The sequence below is a fragment of the Maylandia zebra genome, linkage group LG10 (assembly GCF_041146795.1).
Source record: "Maylandia zebra isolate NMK-2024a linkage group LG10, Mzebra_GT3a, whole genome shotgun sequence".
Classification (NCBI taxonomy): Eukaryota; Metazoa; Chordata; class Actinopteri; order Cichliformes; family Cichlidae; genus Maylandia; species Maylandia zebra.
Genome location: NC_135176.1, coordinates 2,442,624 through 2,464,378, shown reverse-complemented (window position 1 = coordinate 2,464,378; position 21,755 = coordinate 2,442,624). Strand labels below are relative to the sequence as shown.

Genomic DNA, 21,755 nt, shown 5'->3' with positions numbered 1-21,755 from the left:
AATCATCTGCAGCTTCTACAGCTATTCTCCCCTCATTTAGGCTACAATTATGTCATTATGCCCTTTATGTATGAAAATGACAAACTATCAATTATGGCATTCGTGCACAGTACGACAAAGGTTATGGTACCTTAACAGTAATAGCTTTTTGCAAAATTGCCATCTGCAATAGCCAAAACTATGATATCATAGATAACTGTCTATGAAATCATCAGCCTTCATTTATCCTTCAGTAAAATGTTAGATTGCTTCACTTCACGACATCTGCATCTAACCACAAGCGTCGAATGCAAGACAAAACATTTGCACAGCATACCACTTATCCTCCTGTAACACTTAAATAGGCGGGCAGGCACATAATCAATTACCTTGAAAGTCTTCCGAGTTTGGCAGCTTCACTCCACAGATGACATAATCCGACTGATTGGTCTGTGGATTTAAAGAAGAGCTTTCACATGAAGGACAGAGCAACTGGACATCAGCAACAGATCCATAATCAGCCGGCAGAGGGACGGGCCTAAAATCATTCAGTTAGTATACAAACTAAATTTATCTTTGGAATAAACATGGAAATCGCTGCACACACTACAGTGGGGCAAAAAAGTATTTAGTCAGCCACCGATTGTGCAAGTTCCCCCACTTAAAATGATGACAGAGGTCAGTAATTTGCACCAGAGGTACACTTCAACTGTGAGAGACAGAATGTGAAAAAAAAAAAATCCATGAATTCACATGGTAGGATTTGTAAAGAATTTATTCGTAAATCAGGGTGGAAAATAAGTATTTGGTCACCTCAAACATGGAAAATCTCTGGCTCTCACAGACCTGTAACGTCTTCTGTAAGATGCTTTTCTGTCCCCCACTCGTTACCTGTATGAATGGCACCTGTTTGAACTCATCATCTGTATAAAAGACACCTGTCCACAGCCTCAAACAGTCAGACTCCAAACTCCGCCATGGCCAAGACCAAAGAGCTTTTGAAGGACACCAGGAAAAGTATTGTAGACCTGCACCAGACTGGGAAGAGTGAATCTACAATAGGCAAGCAGCTTGGTGTGAAAAAATCAACTGTGGGAGCAATCATCAGAAAATGGAAGACATACAAGACCACTGATAATCCCCCTCGATCTGGGGCTCCACGCAAGATCTCATCCCGTGGGGTCAAAATGATCATGAGAACGGTGAGCAAAGATCCCAGAACCACACGGGGGGACCTGGTGAATGACCTGCAGAGAGCTGGGACCAAAGTAACAAAGGTCACCATCAGTAACACACTACAACGGCAGGGAATCAAATCCCGCAGTGCCAGACGTGTTCCGCTGCTGAAGCCAGTGCATGTCCAGGCCCGTCTGAAGTTTGCCAGAGAGCACATGGATGATACAGCAGAGGATTGGGAGAATGTCATGTGGTCAGATGAAACCAAAGTAGAACTTTTTGGTATAAACTCAACTCGTCGTGTTTGGAGGAAGAAGAATACTGAGTTGCATCCCAAGAACACCATACCTACTGTGAAGCATGGGGGTGGAAACATCATGCTACGGGGCTGTTTTTCTGCCAAGGGGACAGGACGACTGATCCGTGTTAAGGACAGAATGAATGGGGCCATGTATCGTGAGATTTTGAGCCAAAACCTCCTTCCATCAGTGAGAACTTTGAAGATGAAACGAGGCTGGGTCTTCCAACATGACAATGATCCAAAACACACCGCCCGGGCAACAAAGGAGTGGCTCCGTAAGAAGCATTTGAAAGTCCTGGAGTGGCCTAGCCAGTCTCCAGACCTCAACCCCATAGAAAATCTGTGGCGGGAGTTGAAAGTCCGTGTTGCTCGGCGACGGCCCCAAAACATCACTGCTCTCGAGAAGATCTGCATGGAGGAATGGGCCAAAATACCAGCTACTGTGTGTGCAAACCTGGTAAAGACCTATAGTAAACGTTTGACCTCTGTTATTGCCAACAAAGGTTATGTTACAAAGTATTGAGTTGTATTTTTGTTATTGACCAAATACTTATTTTCCACCCTGATTTACCAATAAATTCTTTAAAAATCCTACCATGTGGATTCATGGATTTTTTTTTTCACATTCTGTCTCTCACAGTTGAAGTGTACCTCTGGTGCAAATTACTGACCTCTGTCATCATTTTAAGTGGGGGAACTTGCACAATCGGTGGCTGACTAAATACTTTTTTGCCCCACTGTATATAACCCCCTCCAGCATCTGTGCTTCACCAAAGTCTTACATTTGTAACCAGATATTTCTCTGCAGTTGCCCAACTCACCACATCGATGGGGTAGATGTAGGAAAGCTCAGAGAGGAGCTGACGACAACGGAAGGTGAGCTGGGCGTTGGACTTGAGGAACTGCTCTCTGATGGAGACAGAGCAGAGGTCAGTTAAAGAGATGGGAACAGATGAAAATCAGAGGGAGGACAGGGTCCCAATTAAAGCCTTAAAGGCCTGACAGCTACTGCCTATATAAAAGGGATCAAGACAAAAGATGCAGTATAATATGGCAGTTTAATGTTGGAAAAAAAAGGAACAAAAATAGCATGATCTGGGGGTTTTCTCCTCTCTCTTCATGTGACAATGTACTGTTCAAAATTGTCATTACAGGTCAGTCCTTTTTAGTAATGCAGGGTCTGTCTATGGCCACTAGGAAAAATCATTCTTAATGGCTGTTATCCAGGTTTTAGTCTTTGACCTATGCGTATAGCTCCGAGGTGACACAGACTGAAACTAAAGGAAGCTGTGGAGCTAAGTGAAACCTACCACGATTCCCCTTTTCATTTTTTTTGCATTTAAAATGTTGTTACCTGAACTTTTATAGTTAAAAGTCATGAACATGACTGGATGCCTTTGTATGAATACTCTCTAAATGTGTATGCTTACATTTAAGTGAGTCTGTTCGCATTTTAAACTCATGCCACTACTTGTGGATCAGTGTGGATAATACCAAAGCATTTCATGCAGATACCTCTACGTTCTTCCATTAATGTGTGTAAAATCTCACCACTAGATGCTATTGGACTGCAGATTGTGCATAATCGGTGGCCACTGTAGAACAAACAGCTCGAACCACTTTCTGTGCATGCTGTGTTTGTAATGAGTGCAGGCTGTCAGTCCTGTATCCCTCAGCTATCACACGTGTCCACGTCTGTTTGCTCTGGACGAGGCTGGAAATGTTTGTGCAAAGAGTCTGACACAAACTGATGAGTCAGTGAAGCTCACATCTGACCAATGACAGCGATACCGAGGCGAGTCGTCGAGGACATCACCGAAGTTCTCGCTCAGTAATCCATCAACACCTACGAGTCCTCTCCTGCTCTGTCTTTAGCAGACTACACATGTGGCTGGTCTCTAGTCACATAGATAAAAATGCGATCAGGGTATGAATGCCATGCCTGTCTCAAGACAGTCAGGCAATATGGTGTCTTTTACAAACCGGCGCCTGCTCCTGTGTATGTTTAATGGACTCATTCTAAGTTTATGAGAACACATCAATTTGGAAGATGTCATTACATAATAACCAGTGTATATTTATGAATTCAACATTCGTACATTTAAAAATACATGTTTGTTTAAGCAGTTACTCGTAAAATACGCCAACCTAAACACTTTGTGTATACACCAATCCTGCGTCACAGAAGGAAGAGAAAGAAGAAGTTTAGTTCTCAATAGTAAAAACTTCTTTCTGTTTTTCTGATAAGTTAACTGGGTGCTGACTTTACTATTAGAACATATTAGATAAAAGTGGGCTCGATCTTCTCTTTAAATGAGCAAACTGTTAACTCCGCTGTTATTGTGCAAGATACAGTGAAACTAATGTTACACTGTATCAGTAAATAAGTAGCACTTGTAGTTTATAATTGGAATAAATATACTGCTCCAAAAAGATCTTTCAGTAAAGATTTTCAACATGAACTTTTCTTTCATGAAGGTCCAACATGTCATTTAAGTGTTGCTTTTATGTTTTTGGCTTTTATTCTATGTTTGATTTGTTTTTGAGCACAACAGTTTTCGTTGTCTTATATAGTTGTGTCATGTTGGTTTGCTGTGTTGTAACTCTTTGCTTAACTGCTTTTTTCCTACAAAACTGCGATTAACGTGACCTCTGCTGCGAGTTTCTCTGGACAAAACCATCTGATGAGTTCAGAAAAGAAATATTTCTTTGGCTGAACTGCCAACATGTGGAAATGTGGAATGTCTTAATTAAAAGTGCTCTTAACTCAAGAAAGCTGTCACACAATAGTTTAACCTTTAACTATAAATAAATTAATAAATCGCACATCCTGTCTTAGTACAGAAGAATTCAAAAAAAATGCAGCTATGTAGCTATAAAATAGTATCATGAAAACACTGACGTCACATTTTCAGAGTAACACGATTGAGTAAATGTACTTGTAACTTTCTGGGGATCGAAGCCATGACAAGATTCAAATAATATTAAACAGAAACGTGGAAAGGCTGAGAAAAAGTGTGTATGCTCAGTATAACATTCCCTCGCTAAACACTATAAATGAAAAGAGACACTTTCATGAAAAACAAACGACAAGTTATTTCCAAGGAATGGATGTTAAGCAGATACAAGTGTCGGTGTTAATTTCCTGTTTGCTGGGTCTCTTGGCCCCTGCTGGCCTTCCTGGGGCTCTGGCTTACCCTCTGCGACTGCCAGGTACTTCTCAGATAAACAAAAACGTATCCAGAATGTGTGCCCGCCGCACACACGTCTCACCGCAAGCCAAGGCAAACACCGGCCAAACGCCTTTTTAGCACAATGTGCAAACTCTTGGTCGAGAACACATAAACAGGGAGCAGCGGCCACAAAAACAGGCCATTGTTTTGAAAGAGTAAGGTGCAGGGTGCAATCTTATACCTGTTAGCTCAATTTAATGCAAGTGACTAACACACTGAGCATCATCATTCAGAGTGTCCATCTGATGGGGTTCAAGCTTTTAAATCGTTTTCCTGTGCAGCAAACACAGAAACGGTTAATTGTGGTTTGATACACACCTCTTGGCTGTGCATTCCTTCTGCAGCTTGGATAAGGACTCTTTCTCCTCCTTCAGACGCTCGTGCTGAGCAGAAAACGAATCCTCTGACAGAGACAGAAAAGAAAAATGTAAATTATTAGGTGTGCGTTTGTTCTGGTCTATCTGAACAGCCAGCCAGGTGGGCTTGTGTTTGGTTGGCTGCCATCCACTGTTAAACCCGAGCAAGATCAAACAGCTGCTTTGATGAGCCCAAAACATTTCCTTCTGACACAACATAAAACCTAATGACATATGTATGCAGATTATAGGATTAGTCAGACAGTAAATACAGAGTTGGGGAAATGAATAAAATCAGACAGAAAAGTGACGGGATGATACAGAGTGAGGAAGTGGCGTTACCGCAGCATTGGCAAGCTCACAGTATGCACGTGAAAAAAGCAGAACGATAACGGCTAATTAAAGGTTCGAACAGCATGTCTCTCGGATAGAGCATCACATAAGATTGCGGGTAAAAGCAGTAGAAATGCATTGCATTCTTTTTCCTTGAACTCAATGTTTACAGTTTTTTTGGCTTGTTTACACAGCGAACGATTTAATTTTTATCCCTTTCAAATTATGAATAATAATCATTACAAAGGAAAGCAGCGCTGTTTGCTGCGTGACGGGGTGAACTGCAGAGACGTGCATCAATCTAACATTTCACATCAACTTAGCAAAGCAGTCTGTGCGTTACGTTCTGGCTTCACCACATGAGAAACGTTGGAGTGTCTCGTCTGGTATCCCGTACAGTACTCACAACAGCGTTCTGAGTCGTGTGAATAAATAGCATCCTTTCATGCAGATAAAAAGGGATTTTGATGGGAAAATTGTTATTGGATGCGACGCGTCCTCCCATAAAGGCTCCTCTCCTTTCACATGAATTTCCTCTTCAGGTTTGCCTGTGGTTAGCAGCCTCTTATCGCTTCTAATTCCTCAGTGGGAAGCAGTTTTGTTTAACTGTAAGAGGAGATGGACAGACGGCTGATCTCAAATCACACGCGTCTAACATTCTTGGCTTCGTCTAACTGGTTAAGCCGTGATGGCAGCTCCTTCTGAAGTTTTTCTATAACTCTAGTTCCTCTCAATGTATGCCATCAAACAAAGAGTTCAATCTTTAACACATTTGCAGAATTAAACACACATTCTAGCTTAGAATAATTCACATTCTGGCAAATGCAACTCATTTTCAGAGAAAGAAGAATTTAAGTGAAACACATTTTGTTTACAGTAAATATGTAGTCAAGCACATTTAAGTGGTACTGAATTCAGTTTAGTTCAGTGTCTGCATGAAACCACCAGAACATACAGAACAGACTGTATACAACGATGGGCACAGCATACCGATCTAAAAAATGAAACCAAAGCAGAAGTTATGTTAAATCTTTCCAACAAGCAACAGAGGGCGAACATCCTGGTTGCAAAGGTCTAGAAGAAAATGACTGTACTGCTTATAGGTGCTATTGTGCAGTTGTCAATGTGTTAATGCTGTGTCCGTTTGCTTACAGAGAGGGTATACAACCCATCTATAAAAACAGGAACACATAGGCAGACAAAGATGAAGCTGTGCATAAGTCGAATAGACAGACTTCAGTTCTTTGCCTACTTTGGTTTTTCCCCTCCTTGCAGCTGACTAAAGAACCAACAGAACAAGCAACAATAACCCACAGACCGATGTTTGTGACACTGCCCCTTGGTGACAGTAAAGAGCTACAACATGCAGATAATGGCTCCAAAGCTGATCGTAGGGTCTGCTTAGGCCAGAGGTCACCAACCTGCGGCTCTTTAGCCCCTAAGCTGTGAGGGGCTGCTAACTGTGACATTAACAAAACACCACTGTTAAAGAGTTCGAAAGAAATCAGGTTTTTCCTTTAAATGTCAGCGTATTAATGAATGCTATGAAAAATTAGTGCATGCTTCCAACATGCGCCACATCACCACAGCTGCATCTGGTGGGATTCAGACGTGACACCTGTCTACTTTATTGTTGTTATCAGTGCGTTTTGTATTAAGCATTCTAACAGGAGAAGACCTGCACCTCACCAGTATATCCAGTATGAACAGAAACAACGTAGCACATGTCTAAATATTCTCCCATACAATTGTTTTTAAATGCACTGTTATTGCGAGTAGACAGGAAAATCCCTCACAACGCTCATGTGTGAAAAAAGACTGTTGCTGAAATTTGAATCTAAATAAGTCAGCAAAGAGCAGCGAGCACAAGTGAGAGTTTGGAGTAATAAAGCTTATCAAAGCACGTGCGATCAGGTGGATAACAGGATTGCTTTGATCGCATATTTCCACTCATATCCATGATTGTCCAACTGACATCATAAGGGTATGAGGTGAGAGGGCATAGTGCAGACAGAGCAAAGGAGAAAATACAGGTACTTCATCAGATTAGGAAGAAAGGCAGATAGCGTAAGACAGAGATCACAGGCCATCGCTCTGCTGTGAGAGATCACACGAAAACACTGTAACCCAGATTCCACGGTCTTCTACTGCTGCTTTCATGTAATGCCCACTTCTGTCCTATCTGCTCTGTCCATCCATCGTCTCGTGCTTTCATCCCACTAATCTGTTCCACGGTATGGAAAGACAATATACAGTAAAGACACAGCAGAGAATATGCATCGTTCTGTCCACTGGTCTCTCACTACACCATCTTCCATATTAAACGTGGAATAAAAACCAAAAAAAGTACTCTAAAAATAACTATTCTGACACTGGACAGACGAGTCCCCTCTGGACAATTTCCTCCTGTAAATCAGACAGAAGACTTATTGAGACTGGCCTGACCATTTGTGAGTACAGTACCACGAAAGAACTGTGTTCCTGCACTGGGTAAAGCCTGGACAACAAAAGCGATCCTCTGATCCGTGTAAACATGCGTCAGTGGCATTCAGGATCAGTCACCATCAACTAATGCACAGAAGCTACAAGTGGCTTTATCACGTGACGCTGTTGTGGTATGCCTTACAAAAATAAGGATCCTCTGGTTGCACGAGAAAGGGGACACAGCGTAAAACTAACATGTGAGGTCAACTCTAGTGACAAGCAGCAAAACGCAGCTTCTTTGATCTCCTTTACTATATGGATGGTTATATATTACTTCCCACCATCAAATTGGGCTGTCTGTGGCTCCTGAAATACCGGGCGCTTGGCACCCACGGTACAGAAATACTTTGAAAGTGCAGGTCAAAGCTAGTCAGAAGGTGCGTGCAAAGTTCTCAATGAAATGATTTAAAAAGGTGCATTAATCTAATATACACTGTAAATAAGCTTGGTTTTTATACCAGCATTTAACGCACATGAAAAGCTCAGTGGAAAAATATCAATTATTAGGACAAAATATAAGAAATTTCTGACCTCGACATAGAAATGTCAGAGGGGTCAGTAAGTATAAAAAGGCAGACGGTTGGCCTGTTAAGCAGTGTCTGACTCCAGTACCTGTCAACCTTTACCCTGACTCAAGATGGCAGCCAGCTGGTTGAAGTAAATGTGTAAAGCGGAGCTGCTGCTAAAAGAGCTCTAATGATGATCGCTTCAATATGAGACCTTTTTCACTGAGGTGACAAATACCTCCACACAACATACCTTCACAAAACCTGGAGAAACCCAACCGCTGACATTTATTGGTCAGGAGCCCTGGCTGTGTGGCAGAGCGTGAGAATAACTACTGTTACCAAGTACAATAAACGCTGCTCACAGGCCTGATTTATGTCATCTGCTCAAGGTGGGAGGAGGGAAATTAGACAGGCGGAAATTGTGACAAGAGTGTGACCCCACAGAAACCAAAGTGATTGATTTCAGAGGGAGGACAGAAAGACTTACTTTCAATTCATAACTTGAAAAAAATGGGGGGGAAAGTGATCATGCTGACATGTGACATGGCGTGTGCGCGTTCCCACGCACAGAAAAACAAACTTTTACTTTCCTGCTCTGATTTCCCTGGAATTACATTAATCAGCTGGTTAAACTAACAGCATCAGCGTTACACCAAACAGGCTCTAGCAAGTCTAAAGGAAGATTCTAATAGTTCAACACTCGAGTCGTTTTATCTGGTTTCTCACAAGTTCAACACACGAGAGAAAAAAAGCAACACCTTCTCTACGTTTGGGTTTTCTGCACCTGCTGTTTTGTTAGGGAGGCCCATTCGGTGGGAACAACAGGTTGATAAGAGCTATTTGCTAATGGGCCCTGTGAACGTGTGGGAGACAACGAGACCACACGGCCAGGTACGGATGAGGTCCTAAAGAGCGTGACGAAGAATGGAGCTTACCAGCCCATCTGTGGTGCCCACGGGGGACATATTTCATAGCAACATACTTACACTCGCTGTAAAACTGTCAATAAAATTTGAAGGTAAACCTGCAACTTATAAGCACTGGAATGTGTGAAAGCTCAACAAATGAAACACTTGCTTCTGATTAAAACAACAGTGGCATATGAGATCGCCGCTCAGTCGCACGCTCTTGTGATTTTGCTGAACAGGAACCATTTTTGGCTCAAATCTGTCCATTTCTCACGGGCTTCTCGGGGAAATTTCTAAATGAAATTTAGCCTGCGATTGATAGAATCATATGCGTTTCAAAAGTGAAAGACGAGATCATATGAAACAAACACACTGTGGTGCCAATCCAAATATAATCAGACAGAAAATCAGCTGCTGTACGAAGCACTGTAAACACCTGTCTCCAACAGTATCCTGTCCTGTAATTAATGCACACTTTTTTCCAATCTTGAAACAAATGAATGTCTGCTGGCTGATTAGAGGAGTTAAACAACAAGCTGGAAGTACAGCTCAGCAGCATATGGCTTTTGGATTTTGACTTATGAGTCTGGGAAAAGCAACAAGACTTCAGCCTGGCTGTCTTTACATATAGCATTTCAATTTATCCTAAAAGACCAGATTTTCCCCTCTCTTTTTAACCAGCTAAAGGAATTTTCCTTCTATTTTTTAATAAGCACCTGTCCCGTCTGGAAAAAGGCCTCTATAGAGCTGCGAGGCAGCAGAGCCGTGAGTTCGTTTGGCTGCAGACAGAGTGGTGACAGACAAAGAGGAAGAGAATTAATGGTCATTTTTCAGAATCGTGTCACAAAGGCAACCTCTCCCTGAAGCGCTCTTAGAGCTCTTTTATTATGTGACAGCGTATGTATGAGTGCAGACTTCACGCTAATCACTTCCTCAGATCGGTGATTCAGTGATCTGTCTTTGCCAAAGAGCGAGCTGATCTTAAAGGACACAGAAATCAAGATACATCCTGTCAATTCATTGTGAAAAGTTGCACTGGGCTTATTGCATCAGAACATGTGACTATAGATATATAGATGGATATATCCATCTCTAAGATGGAAACTTCATAGGGTTAACTAAGTGACAACTGCACAAACACTTCTGCTTTATCACAAACTGCAGGAAGTATCTGTGTACTGCAGATCTGCTTGTGTTAAGAAACTCCATCTTCTGACTGGACCAAGACCACGTTGTGGAATATACTAAAATGATCTGCCTGCTGCTCTGACAACATGGAAACCTTGACCGAGCCGTTAAAAAGAGCAGATTTCTCTATAGATGTGTAAGACAAATTATTAACACCGTTTCAGGACCTGAATTTATGGAATCATGGGTGTAAAATCCATTAGTTTGGTAACAAGCTTCACTTTCTCTCTTTCAACAACAACTAAAACTGTCACATTACTGAAAGAACACATTTGGAAGGATTGGTGTAATTCGTTTTATTAAAGAAATGCAAATTATGTGCAATTTATTTCCATAAGCTGTGTGTGACCAATGCTGGATTTTTGATACCAAAATGTATTTTTAGAAAAACACTGACATCTATATACTGATCAACAACTTTATATTAATGCATTTGGCCAAATATAAGACTAACATTCAAGCAGCGGATTTTCTAATAAAGACAACCATCTGTCTGTTCAGCTACAGTATTTCCAAATTCTTGTTATTTTGTTGTTTGCTTTTTGCATTGTGGATGTGAATTCATATGTTTGAATGTGCCAATTGCACTACATAAGTGACAGGCTAACATCTCCCAGCTATTACATGAGTGAGCCAAAGCAAACTCACTATTGTTCTAAATGAACACGCAAACCGTCCTGGTTAGACCTGTGCGTACCACAATTTACACAAAATAGTCAAACTGTCAGAACTACTTTTATATTCTGTTCTCGTTACAACTGGTAGCTGCAGCAGAGCCTTCTGTGGATTATCATGAAAAGATTTGGGGATTTCGTTGGAATTGGGAGCACATGTTTTTACCATTATATTAAGTCTTCTTCCACAAGCAGGATCTGAGTGACGCAGCACCACTGGAGACAGCAAAATGAGTTGCAGAGGGAATAACCGATCATTTGAAGTTACTTTTATATAAGACCAAACTGAGCCTTTAATTTTTCTTATTGCTCGTGTGTTCATGTTTTCACCCACTAGTTACTGCAAGCAAGCACTAAACGGTGCACACAATAGCATCAAACAATATTAAAAGGTGATTTATGCATGGTGGTGTGGTGTTAACACTTTCCCCAGGTGCATATGCAGCATGTCCACCTATTTCGTTTACCTTTCTTCTGCAGCAGTGCCCTCTCTTTCTGTCGCAGGTCTCTCTCCCTCCCGAGTGCCTTCCTCTGCCGCTCCAGCTCACTGTGAAGGACCGCTATACGCAGCTGCATGCACTCGCGCTCCTTCTTCTGCTCACACAAAGCGGCAGAAAGGAAAGAGAAAAAGACAGTGAAAGAAAATATTTAGCATGTGGTCACAGCAACCTTTTATAAAGACCCCAAGATTCCTACTAGCTCCCACAAAAACAAACACTGTTTTTTAGGCTGATCCCATATCGCGCTGATTTAATGCACAACCACTGAGCCAATGCTCACTGTTAGCAATAACAGAAAGCACTGTCAACAGCTAATGATAACACAGAAAGGAAGATTTGCGTGTTCAAAACGTCTTACTGAGCCCTGGAATCATCGTTAATGTTTACTAATGAGCCCAAGTCATGGGAACGGCCGGCTCCAAGGTAAGTAGTACTGAGTTCCACGTTCAAACAGCTGGTCTGAGGTGAGCAGATGAGGCCGGGTGCCGAACCTGCACCAGAACCACAGTGAATAAAGTCTTCTCCCTTTCAGGCCTCTCACATAGAGCATATAATTTACAAATCATCTACATAACACATCTGTCCTCGTATGCAGTCATTTGTTCCTTTTTAAATCGTTACAGCTGGGAAAGAAGGTGTGTTTTGTAATAGGTCTCTTACCATTTATTTCATTTAAACAATGGCCCGAGCATGTTTTTGGTTTGTTCCAATTTCCTTCTGTCTCCTACTAAACCCAACTTCACAGGTCTATACACACAGAGACAAACAGGTGTTTTCACTTATTGTGGCTGCTAAGGCCTATTTCTCATGTTTGCATAGCTGTGCACAGACTGTGACTGATTGACAGCAACCTGACTCACCTGTGAAAGTGAAAACATTCAATCTTGTTTATACAGCAACAAACCCCAACAACGGTTGCCTCAAGGTGCTTTACATATTTGGATGTAAACCTACCCTGCAACAATACAGAGAAAACCCAACAACCAGTCTGTGAGCAAGCAACTGGTAACAGTGGGAAGGAAAAACTCCCTTTCAACAGGAAGAAGCAGCCCTCGGCAGAACCAGGCTCGGAGCTGGGCGGCCATCTGCCGGAAGCGTTTGTGGGTGATGGGAGAAAGGCAGGATATACTGTGAAAATAACAAACGTCAACTAATTCTTATTTATTCGTTTAATATTTCCCACTTGGAGTCATGGAAAGTCATAGCTTTCCATGACTCCCAGTTTAACTTAATTCATCTAATACTGGGACTCCGTTCGGCCCCTGAGTGCATCCTCTGTCTCAAGCAAACCATTTTCTTCTAAACAGCTATCCCTGTCAAACTAAAGGTTTGAAGCTATGTCTGTAGCCTGACGCCTGAGCTTCTGGATGAAAATTACTACCTAATAAACTGAACTGATCCCAGTAACAGACTGGTAACAATATACAGCTCAACAATGACTGAATCACAAACATGGCTGGTTGGGTGGATGGAATCCAAGTACACTTTAATTAAAATGAGAAAAATGAAAATATATGTATATTTACTTAATTTTACACAGTTTATTTTAATACTGTGTTTTGATTTCTCGACTGTTTGCGTAACTTTCCTCTGCCATATGATATTGCTTTATTACTGCGATATTACATAGAAAAAGAGAATAAAATAGAGCCAGGACAGTTATCTGGAAGCTGAGGAAACAGCTGTCTCCAACAGCAACCTGAGCAGATTTGTAGTCATGCAGGTGTCAACACAAAGCCATTCTTAAACTGATGCAGACAGTGACATTATCTGAGTGTTGTCTCAGGAAAGAATGTGTTATGAGTGGCAGCAGTGGAAGTTAGAAATATGTACGCTCAACATTTGGAGGAAATTGCTTGTGCATGGATTTGGCTGGGAGAACGTGAATGTGAAGTTGTAGCTGTGGGTTTGTTCATCAATTAAAATGTAAGAAAGGCTAAAGAGTAAGACGCCACATGAAAGTCTCAGAACATGCAAACAGGAAGACGGACACAAACCCTCAAACATAACCCGAAGCAAAAGACCACAATAAAGCCCAGCGACTCGAGATGAGTGACCGCCCCGAATTAAAACTCCTGCCAGGAGGCGCCTCTCCACCCCACATCCCTGCCCACCAGCGCCATCAGAGCGCAGGTCATTAGTCGTAATCTAAGCCTCTCCGAGCGGCGTCCCTTCATCATCTTCATTTCTCTATCTGGTAAAGAGGAGTGTGAAGTGGGCTCACCCTAATCATCTAATAAGGAACAGAAACAGGGGTTGATGGATGCACTTGCACAGTAGATGAAGGGGAGAGAGCAGCGACTGACAAAACCACTCAACGAAAAATGATCCATTCAAAACAGGAAGACGGATTTAGGGGGATTCAGGAGGGCAGCACAGTTGCTGAGACAGAAAAAAAACTATACACATACACACTTGTAATAAGGAGATGGAAGACACAAACAGGGAACTGATAATGATGTAAGATTAGGGAGGGAGGAGCGGGGACTTTGGCATCTCACACACATTCGCTTAGATAAGAGATCGCAGCCTGGATCAGAGCAAAAACAGATATGATACAGATTTTTTTCTTCCTGTGGGTACCGTGGAGAAAACACGGGGAAAGAGATGACTGATAGAGCCTCTATCTGTCCAGTGTGTCGCACCCTGACACTTGCATGTTAACCACAACTGGCTTTGGCACGAACCACGAGCCTCCTACACTTTCACTGAGCACCAGAATTAACAAGTGGGTTGCTGTGATGTGTGAGTGTGTGTGCGAGACAGAGAGGGAGAAAGACTGTACCTAACCAGCAGGGTCTGTCTGATGTCTACTGAACATCAAACAGCAGTGGGTCAGCTGAGTAAATAAGTGGGGGTGGGGGGGTGGGAGCGTGTTATAACTGAGCAGATTAATGGCAGAGTGTGGGTGAGAGGGTGAAAGGGGCATGTGCTCGGCTAGGTGGCCTCCACTCCATCGCCCTTTGATGCATGTTCACCATGACGCATACAGAAAGATGGTACAGAGCTCTCCAAAGTAGGAAGCCCTTAGAAGAATCACACAATGCTCCACTCACTCCAAGATGGGGGGGGGGGCTTTTACAGAAAGGTAGAAGATGAGGATTATGTGATTTATTGGCAGATTTGAACTCTGAAAAGGGGTTTGAGGAATGTTTCACTGAGAGGGAAATATCAGAGAAAAGTTCTTGAAAGGGATCCTTTGTGGCGAAAAGAATGGAGCCTCGATGTTTTTGTGGGAAAGCTGAGGCTATAGTAGGGGGCTGCCTTAATAAGTAGGGTGAAGGCCTAAGGAAAGGAACAAAAAAAAAAAAAAAATCAGGGATATCAAAAACTCATGAGGAGCAGCAAGATAGAAAGCAACAGCTGTAACAGCTGTATAAAGAGGCTCACTAAGCAGACATTCAGATCGCTTAAATCTTCTACCAGCACACATACACACTCTCAGAGTCCAGTTGGACTGGACACAAAAGCAGCCCAGTTGTCCACAATTGTACCGTGCATGGTGAGTGAAAATGCTTTTTTGTGCCGCCTACCTGGGGGACAAAAATACTAAAGTATCATTGCCTCCGGGCTTGCATAACACCAGAAGAGAGGGGATGCTTTTGAAGTGAATTTTTACAGTAAACACAATGTCAGACCTGGGATCGGTACTGCGTTTTCACAGCTGTGCGCCTGACAATTCCAAATATGTTAAACACGCTTCTTTAGCGTATTTGAGCACATTACAGGAGGTGGAAACATAAACAAGGCATTTTGGCGCAGGCATCATCACTGAGGAGCTGAGCTATCAAAACAATCACAATCGATGGATTTTCAGATCTCACATTTCTTTACGTTACAATTACATTTGGAGCTTTGTGTGAGACAAGCTCTTAAATCCTTGTAAGTATCAAGCACGATTCTGATGTTTATTATTGGTGGAGGCCAGAAACTCCGTTATTGCTGATCACATCAGTTGTGGTGTTATACATGGTACTTCCTCTGAAAACAAACTTCACACCAACTTTCAAGCTACTGAAAACATCTAAACCAGTCGCTGATGAGCTGGAATTTGTTGCCGAGGGGCGACCACGCTCACCCGCTCTGTGCAGGCCGCCGTCGTCCTTAGCTTCTCCTCGATCTCCTTCCCGATCTTCTGCACTGTGACTTGGGTCTGTTTGATGGCTCTCTGGGCTGTGTGAAGCCTGCCGAGGGAGTAGAACACAAAGTCATCATCCACATCATCTTAACCACACATCAGACCACAAGAACAACTCAGCGCTGAAACTGAGTTTCCAGGAGACCATTAAATTGATGGGCTGGCTAAAAGTTGAGAGTCAGTTATGATTACACCAGCAAATCATTCTTTTTAGCTTGGATGTTTACACCGACTGTTTGTAGGGCACAATAAGAATAATGATCGTCCCCATGTGGGGAAGACTCATTGTGCAGTGTGTTTGTCATCCCTCCCCGTTTCTTTTTCTGACTTGGGTTGACCTTCATTGTTCCAGACCAATTGTTGAGTCTCTTAAACTGTAAAAGCTATTGAATAGTTCTGCCATTAAATAAGGACATAAACAATATTGAGAACATTCCTAATAATAAAAAAAGAGCAGCGAGAACAGACGGGTCAAGTTCTAAAGTACAGAAATACGACCGCAAAAGTTTAATCACTAATATTGTCTAATAATGGAAACAATACCGCCTGAGATCAAACGGCTCCAATAGACCTGAACCCAAGCGTGCCAGAGAGCAGAGAGAAACCTCAGCAGCCCCACTAATTAACTAAAACCACAAAGATGGAGGCCCACGTCCAAATTCCATGTCGCTGTCATCACTGAAATAGGAAACAGCAACATCAGTATACAAATGACAAGCAAGCACATTATTTAGACCATCGATCACAGAAGCATTTAGCTTCGGAGAATGTTTTCGTCAAGTCGCACAAAGACAGACAAAAACCCCCTCAGCACAACCCCTGGGACTCAACAACTCATCAACAGACGAAAATCCCACATGGTGGGAACTGGCAGCTAGCAATCCAACTGTCACTCTGGTGTTAAATCATCTGCTTCATGCAAAATGTGTCAGTGGCGTTCATACGCCATAAGCTATGATTGGACTATAATGGTTACAGTTCTATTTCCATGCACACGAAGTGACCCTTAAAAATGAAATTGCATACGGTTTGCCTCACTCTTAGAAGCCGTCCAGCATGGTTGGGTTTGATGTAGGGATCCAGTACTTGGGTCATATATTGTAACAAAGAGCTCATCAACTCCCTTTATTTGATTTGTGCACCAAGAGCAGTGCATCGATTGTCAGCTCTCATGTTAGCAATCGCTGGCCTCTAAGCTGATTCCAAAAAAAGGGAGTTGATGTTACAACAATGTTACTAATGTTACAACAACCAACTCAAAAAGCTGTTTTACGGCCTGGTAGCAAGAACTGTTTTTGCCCCCTTGTGCAGCTTTTAGTGCAACTCTGTCCTAGAAAATGGACTTAGGGGCGTGGCTGCACAGAACGGTAGGTATCCCAGGATAGGCAGTTGGAACCAATCAGCATCCAGGCCTCATCCAGTACTTTGAGTCACCGAGTGTCACTGTGGGTGTGTTGCTGGTCTCTTTTATGGTATTTTTATCTAAATAATATTATGGCTTAATGTGCGGGACAGACCATCCAAGAGGTTTGGGCTTCATTCTCGGTGAGTGAAATTTTTGTGTTTTAATAGACTGTAACTTAAGTTCTTATCAGCTGTTAGGTGTGTCTGAGTATTGCGCACACACACGATGGAGTAATGCAGCTTGCTAGTATTAGCTGATAAATCAGCACTGCAACCTTTTATCCATATAAGGCAACTTCTGGCTCAAAGACAAAAGAAAACAAAAATAGAAAATGCTGTTCAAGTGCCTTACACATGAAATAATGACACTAGGTCTCTTCATCTAAATGAGGAATAAAGCATAATAATTTCAGACCGGGGAGGCTTTTTGTAATGAAAATATACTTCTTCAAGAACCAAAACAACAACAAAAACGCTTCTATAATGATGTAGATAGAGCTGTAAGTAGCTGTCCTGCAGGGGAACCACACCTCTTAGATTTTTTTAATCTGTCTGAGGTGACAGTGATAAGAGTTGTTGATAATCTTTTGAAAGATCAGGATGAATCTGTTTTGAAAGCTTCATCTGTTTAGGTGATAGCAGTGCGTTCCCTCAGGTGAGAGCTGTTATCTCCTCTCTCCTTTTCACGCATGTCTGCTCCGTTATCTCTCCATGAGCCTCGGTCTGAAGCACAGCAATCACTGCAGCAGAGGGGAGGCAGGGGGTGTTCACGCTGTACGCTCTCAGTGGGTCTCTTTAAGATCCGAGTAACTGTCCAGCAAACACCAGCTCATGTGGCCATTGTTTTCATGCCTGACAACTCTGCTGTGGACACGCAGGAAGTTATGACTGAGGCTCTGCGCTCAACCCTTCGTAATGATAAACATCGGACAAACAACAGCATCTGCTCCTTGGATTCTAGATACGATGAGGTGTCGCATGAAACTCGCACCCAGATTTTTTTGATAAAAAAAGAAGGCACTGTTGGAAACTCTGGGTAAAGGTTTACAGAATAAATTCAATAAATGCTAAGTATTTTTTGATAACAGGAAGGAAACTGGAGGGGAGGGGCTGCCTCCGTGCAACGCAGCTTTTGTTTTCTGTTCATTTACCTTTGCTGATTATATTGAAATAAACATTTGCAGCCATGATGAAGTCCTGAATCTGCACTTTTGTAAATGAGGACTGAGAACGAATCAGCAAATACAGACGTGTCATCTGGCTTACAAACAAGAAGGCACCTGGGAACATGTCGTTTCTCATCTGAAAGAACGTGAGAGCTAAACTTCAAGGGTGGCCTTGTGCTGCTCTGTTACTCGGGCAGACGACTCGAAAAGAGGACATCACTATGCAGTGGCTGTAGTTAGCTGAATCTTTTCTATCATTTGCATGTGCAGGCGATCTTTCAGTTTCTTACAATATCAAGTAGTAGAGCTGCTCTTGATTCTTTCAGGTTTCGTTCATCAGGAAACACTAAAACAAAATGACCGGAGCACAAATAGGTCTTAAAATTACAAATTCAACCTCAGATGAACAACAACATTATTTTACAACATGTCATTCTTTATTTAACAAAAACTACGGAGAAGCAGTTTGTGAAAAATGTAGTACGTCCTTACTGCTCCCGCTGGAATTAAGAGGGGAGAGAAGTAGCAAGGTGCTGCTAATCAAATCCACTCGGTTAATTGATAATTAAGTGTGCCTACTCCCATAAAAGCAGAGGTTTTGGCAGTTTGAGTGTGGGAGTGTATGTTAACACAATGCCTTCCCAGGAGTGGATGTGCCAACAAATGGTCACACTGTGCAAAAAACCCAAGAGCAACACCTCAGACTCTAGAGGGTTCCTTTCCTTCGGGTACACGAGACCACAGTGGAGTCTGGCACAAGAAGGAGAAACAGATGTAAAGTGACTAAATGTATGTTGTGATTCGTTTCCTTTCCTGTGTGGTTCAATTAAATCTACGCCGAGGGCAACTCCTCAAAGTCTCCTGCAGGGGGAATCCAGTCGATTATGTGAGAGCTGTCAGTCAGCACCCTCTCAGCAGGCTTTTCTCTCTCTCTCACAATTTACATTTTTTTAAATCACCTATTTTTTCCTCACACTTTGTAATTTTTAAAAATATTTGGGTGTTTGGCTGGGTGGTTGATAACACGTTTCTGTGGTGTGACAAACACATTTCTTTCTGCTTTACACTGACTGTAAAGGAGTACTCACTGTGTGGCCTGCCCAGACTTCCACCTGTTTATCCCATGTAAGTGTACCCAATGCATTTGTCAAACAATCCTGGATCAAAGGAAACAAGCCCACAGATTAACGACTGTGCTGCATTCATTTCTAGCAACCAGCACAGGGTGAACAGGGCCGCCCAATTAACCCATTGAAAACAACAAATGGAGGGTAAGATCCCACTACACACCTCTGCCAGGGACAATACAGAGAACACAACGTAGGAAAATCACAGCAAACAACTCTTCTCGCCGCTGCCTATATCTCACAGCGAAAGAATGTCAACACATTTAACTACTTGCTATTCACATCACCTCTCCATTGTCTCCATCCACATGGACTGAAAGATAAGATTACTGCTGAGAAGTTTCTTTGGCGAGCCCGTGTATGTGCTTCTCCTGCTCCGGGCTGGTGTTTTTGTGGGGATCTGTTGCTATAAGCCATGTTTACACGAGCTACAACAAAGATGCAGGGAAGCCAGAGAGATCTCGAGGAAAGATATGTTTAGTCTTGAAAGGGTCAAAAAGGGGTCAAGCATTTAGACAACTCTGGAAGGCTGGATTGCCGTGATGAGTCACAAGTGTAGGCTCCTTACGCTGGTCTTACTCTAAAAGTGTCAAATTATTAGTTATGCTCACTTAGGCTGGTGTAATTAGCCTTTTTCTTTTTTAAAACGTCCGAACGCTGTTAGTCAAAGCTTGCACTCTTTTGTTTAAGAAGCCAGGAAACAGAAAGAGAGACTATAGCTTAGTACTGTACATGTGGAAGGAGTAATCCTTACGTCAACAAGCTGAGATAAAAGCCTGCAATGCTAGGCACACACCAGAGGGGCTGTAACGCTGCAGACAGTGAGAGAAAATCGGACGAGTAATGGGCAGCGTCAGGAACAGCAGACAAACTGGAAACATGGATCTCTGGAGGAAGCAATCTCAGGCTGAAAGATGTGTTTCGGAGGACAGGCAGTGAGGTAAATAACTGAAACAAAATGACACACGCAGCATATCTGAAATAACGATTGGTCGTGTTGCTCCAGAGGAATGAAACAACCAGCAGGCTTGCTGACCTCAGGGGCTGCCTGCAGGAAAGCATTAGCACCTCAACAGTCTCTGAAGGCACGAAGCCCCTCCCCCCATTGAGTTCAGCAACACTGTGCACGGCTTCCGTTGACACACACCGTACGTACATGTAGTCCACGTACGAGCATACGCAAGGAAGTCAGGAGACAACATGTGGCTCTGACCACCAAGAAGAAGAGAAGCCTCCCTTTTAGGCTTTGGGCGTTTGAGACATTATGCTAACCTGTGAAAAGTTCTGCTCCAAGAACCATGTTTACCATGTGTCACATCATCATAAGGCCAGCAGGGTTTACAAGTGCATGACTCTTTAAACTGGTTTCAGAGAGCAGGGACCACGACGTGCACACTCTCACTTCACACTACTTCGGTGTGACACAAGTTTAAACTGCAAAACAATTAGAATCATGAGTTGGTGATATCAAAATTAAAACCAAGCTACAAGCTTCCACCCTGTCCTACCAAATAATTATTCCACTTACAAGCTCTGCCAGGACAGACAAGCATACTTGGGGGGTCAAAGAATATCTGAACCTTTATTAATAGTCTCTACATAAAGGGGGGGCTTTGTTGAACAGCTGTCACATTTTTTTTCTACCCACACAGGGGCCTTGCTCTTTGTAGGATGTGGCCTGCCCTCTATCACAGCCTCACTGAAAGAGACAGGCGTTTGCTGATTGATGATCTGTTTGCTCCCTCTTCATCTCACCATATGAGATGTGTTGTGTTGGCTAGCTCACATCAACATGTTACTCACACAAGCGAAGGGTGCTGGAGCCAGGCCGAAAAAGCACACTATGAATCTGCTGACAAATTACCGCCATTTATCAAGATCAGCAAGCTCTCTGTGAAGCCGCCCTCATCAATTTCCATTAACACACAGCATTAACAAAGACACGCTGCGCCGGGCCAGAAAGGAGAGCCGGAGAGAGCTGGGCCAGATCTCGACACTGTGGGTGTTTGCAGTGGACATGCACAACTGCTGTTTGAAGACATTTTTTATTTATTTATATATATATATATATATATATATATATATATATATATATATATATATATATATATATATATATATATATATATATATATATATATATATATATATATATATATATATATATATATAGATGAGCAAAGGTGAACACCACCCTTCATCTCACTTCATCATCAAACAGCTCCAGAAACTAAGCATACATCCTTATATGCCATTGGGGGTGGGGACTACAATAGTGC

General features: G+C 42.5%; 1 protein-coding gene across 1 annotated transcript in view; it reads right to left on the bottom strand.

The window, feature by feature from the left end:
* Window positions 1–21,755, bottom strand: part of uvrag (UV radiation resistance associated gene) — a 95,582-nt gene that overhangs the window by 56,242 nt on the left and 17,585 nt on the right. Inside the window, exons 7-11 of the mRNA XM_004561625.3 lie at window positions 15,720–15,825; window positions 11,609–11,735; window positions 5,008–5,092; window positions 2,278–2,365; window positions 369–429 (exon numbers count right to left, since the gene is read on the bottom strand). Coding sequence (XP_004561682.2) covers window positions 369–429; window positions 2,278–2,365; window positions 5,008–5,092; window positions 11,609–11,735; window positions 15,720–15,825 — 467 coding nt within the window. The remainder of the gene's footprint in view (window positions 1–368; window positions 430–2,277; window positions 2,366–5,007; window positions 5,093–11,608; window positions 11,736–15,719; window positions 15,826–21,755) is intronic.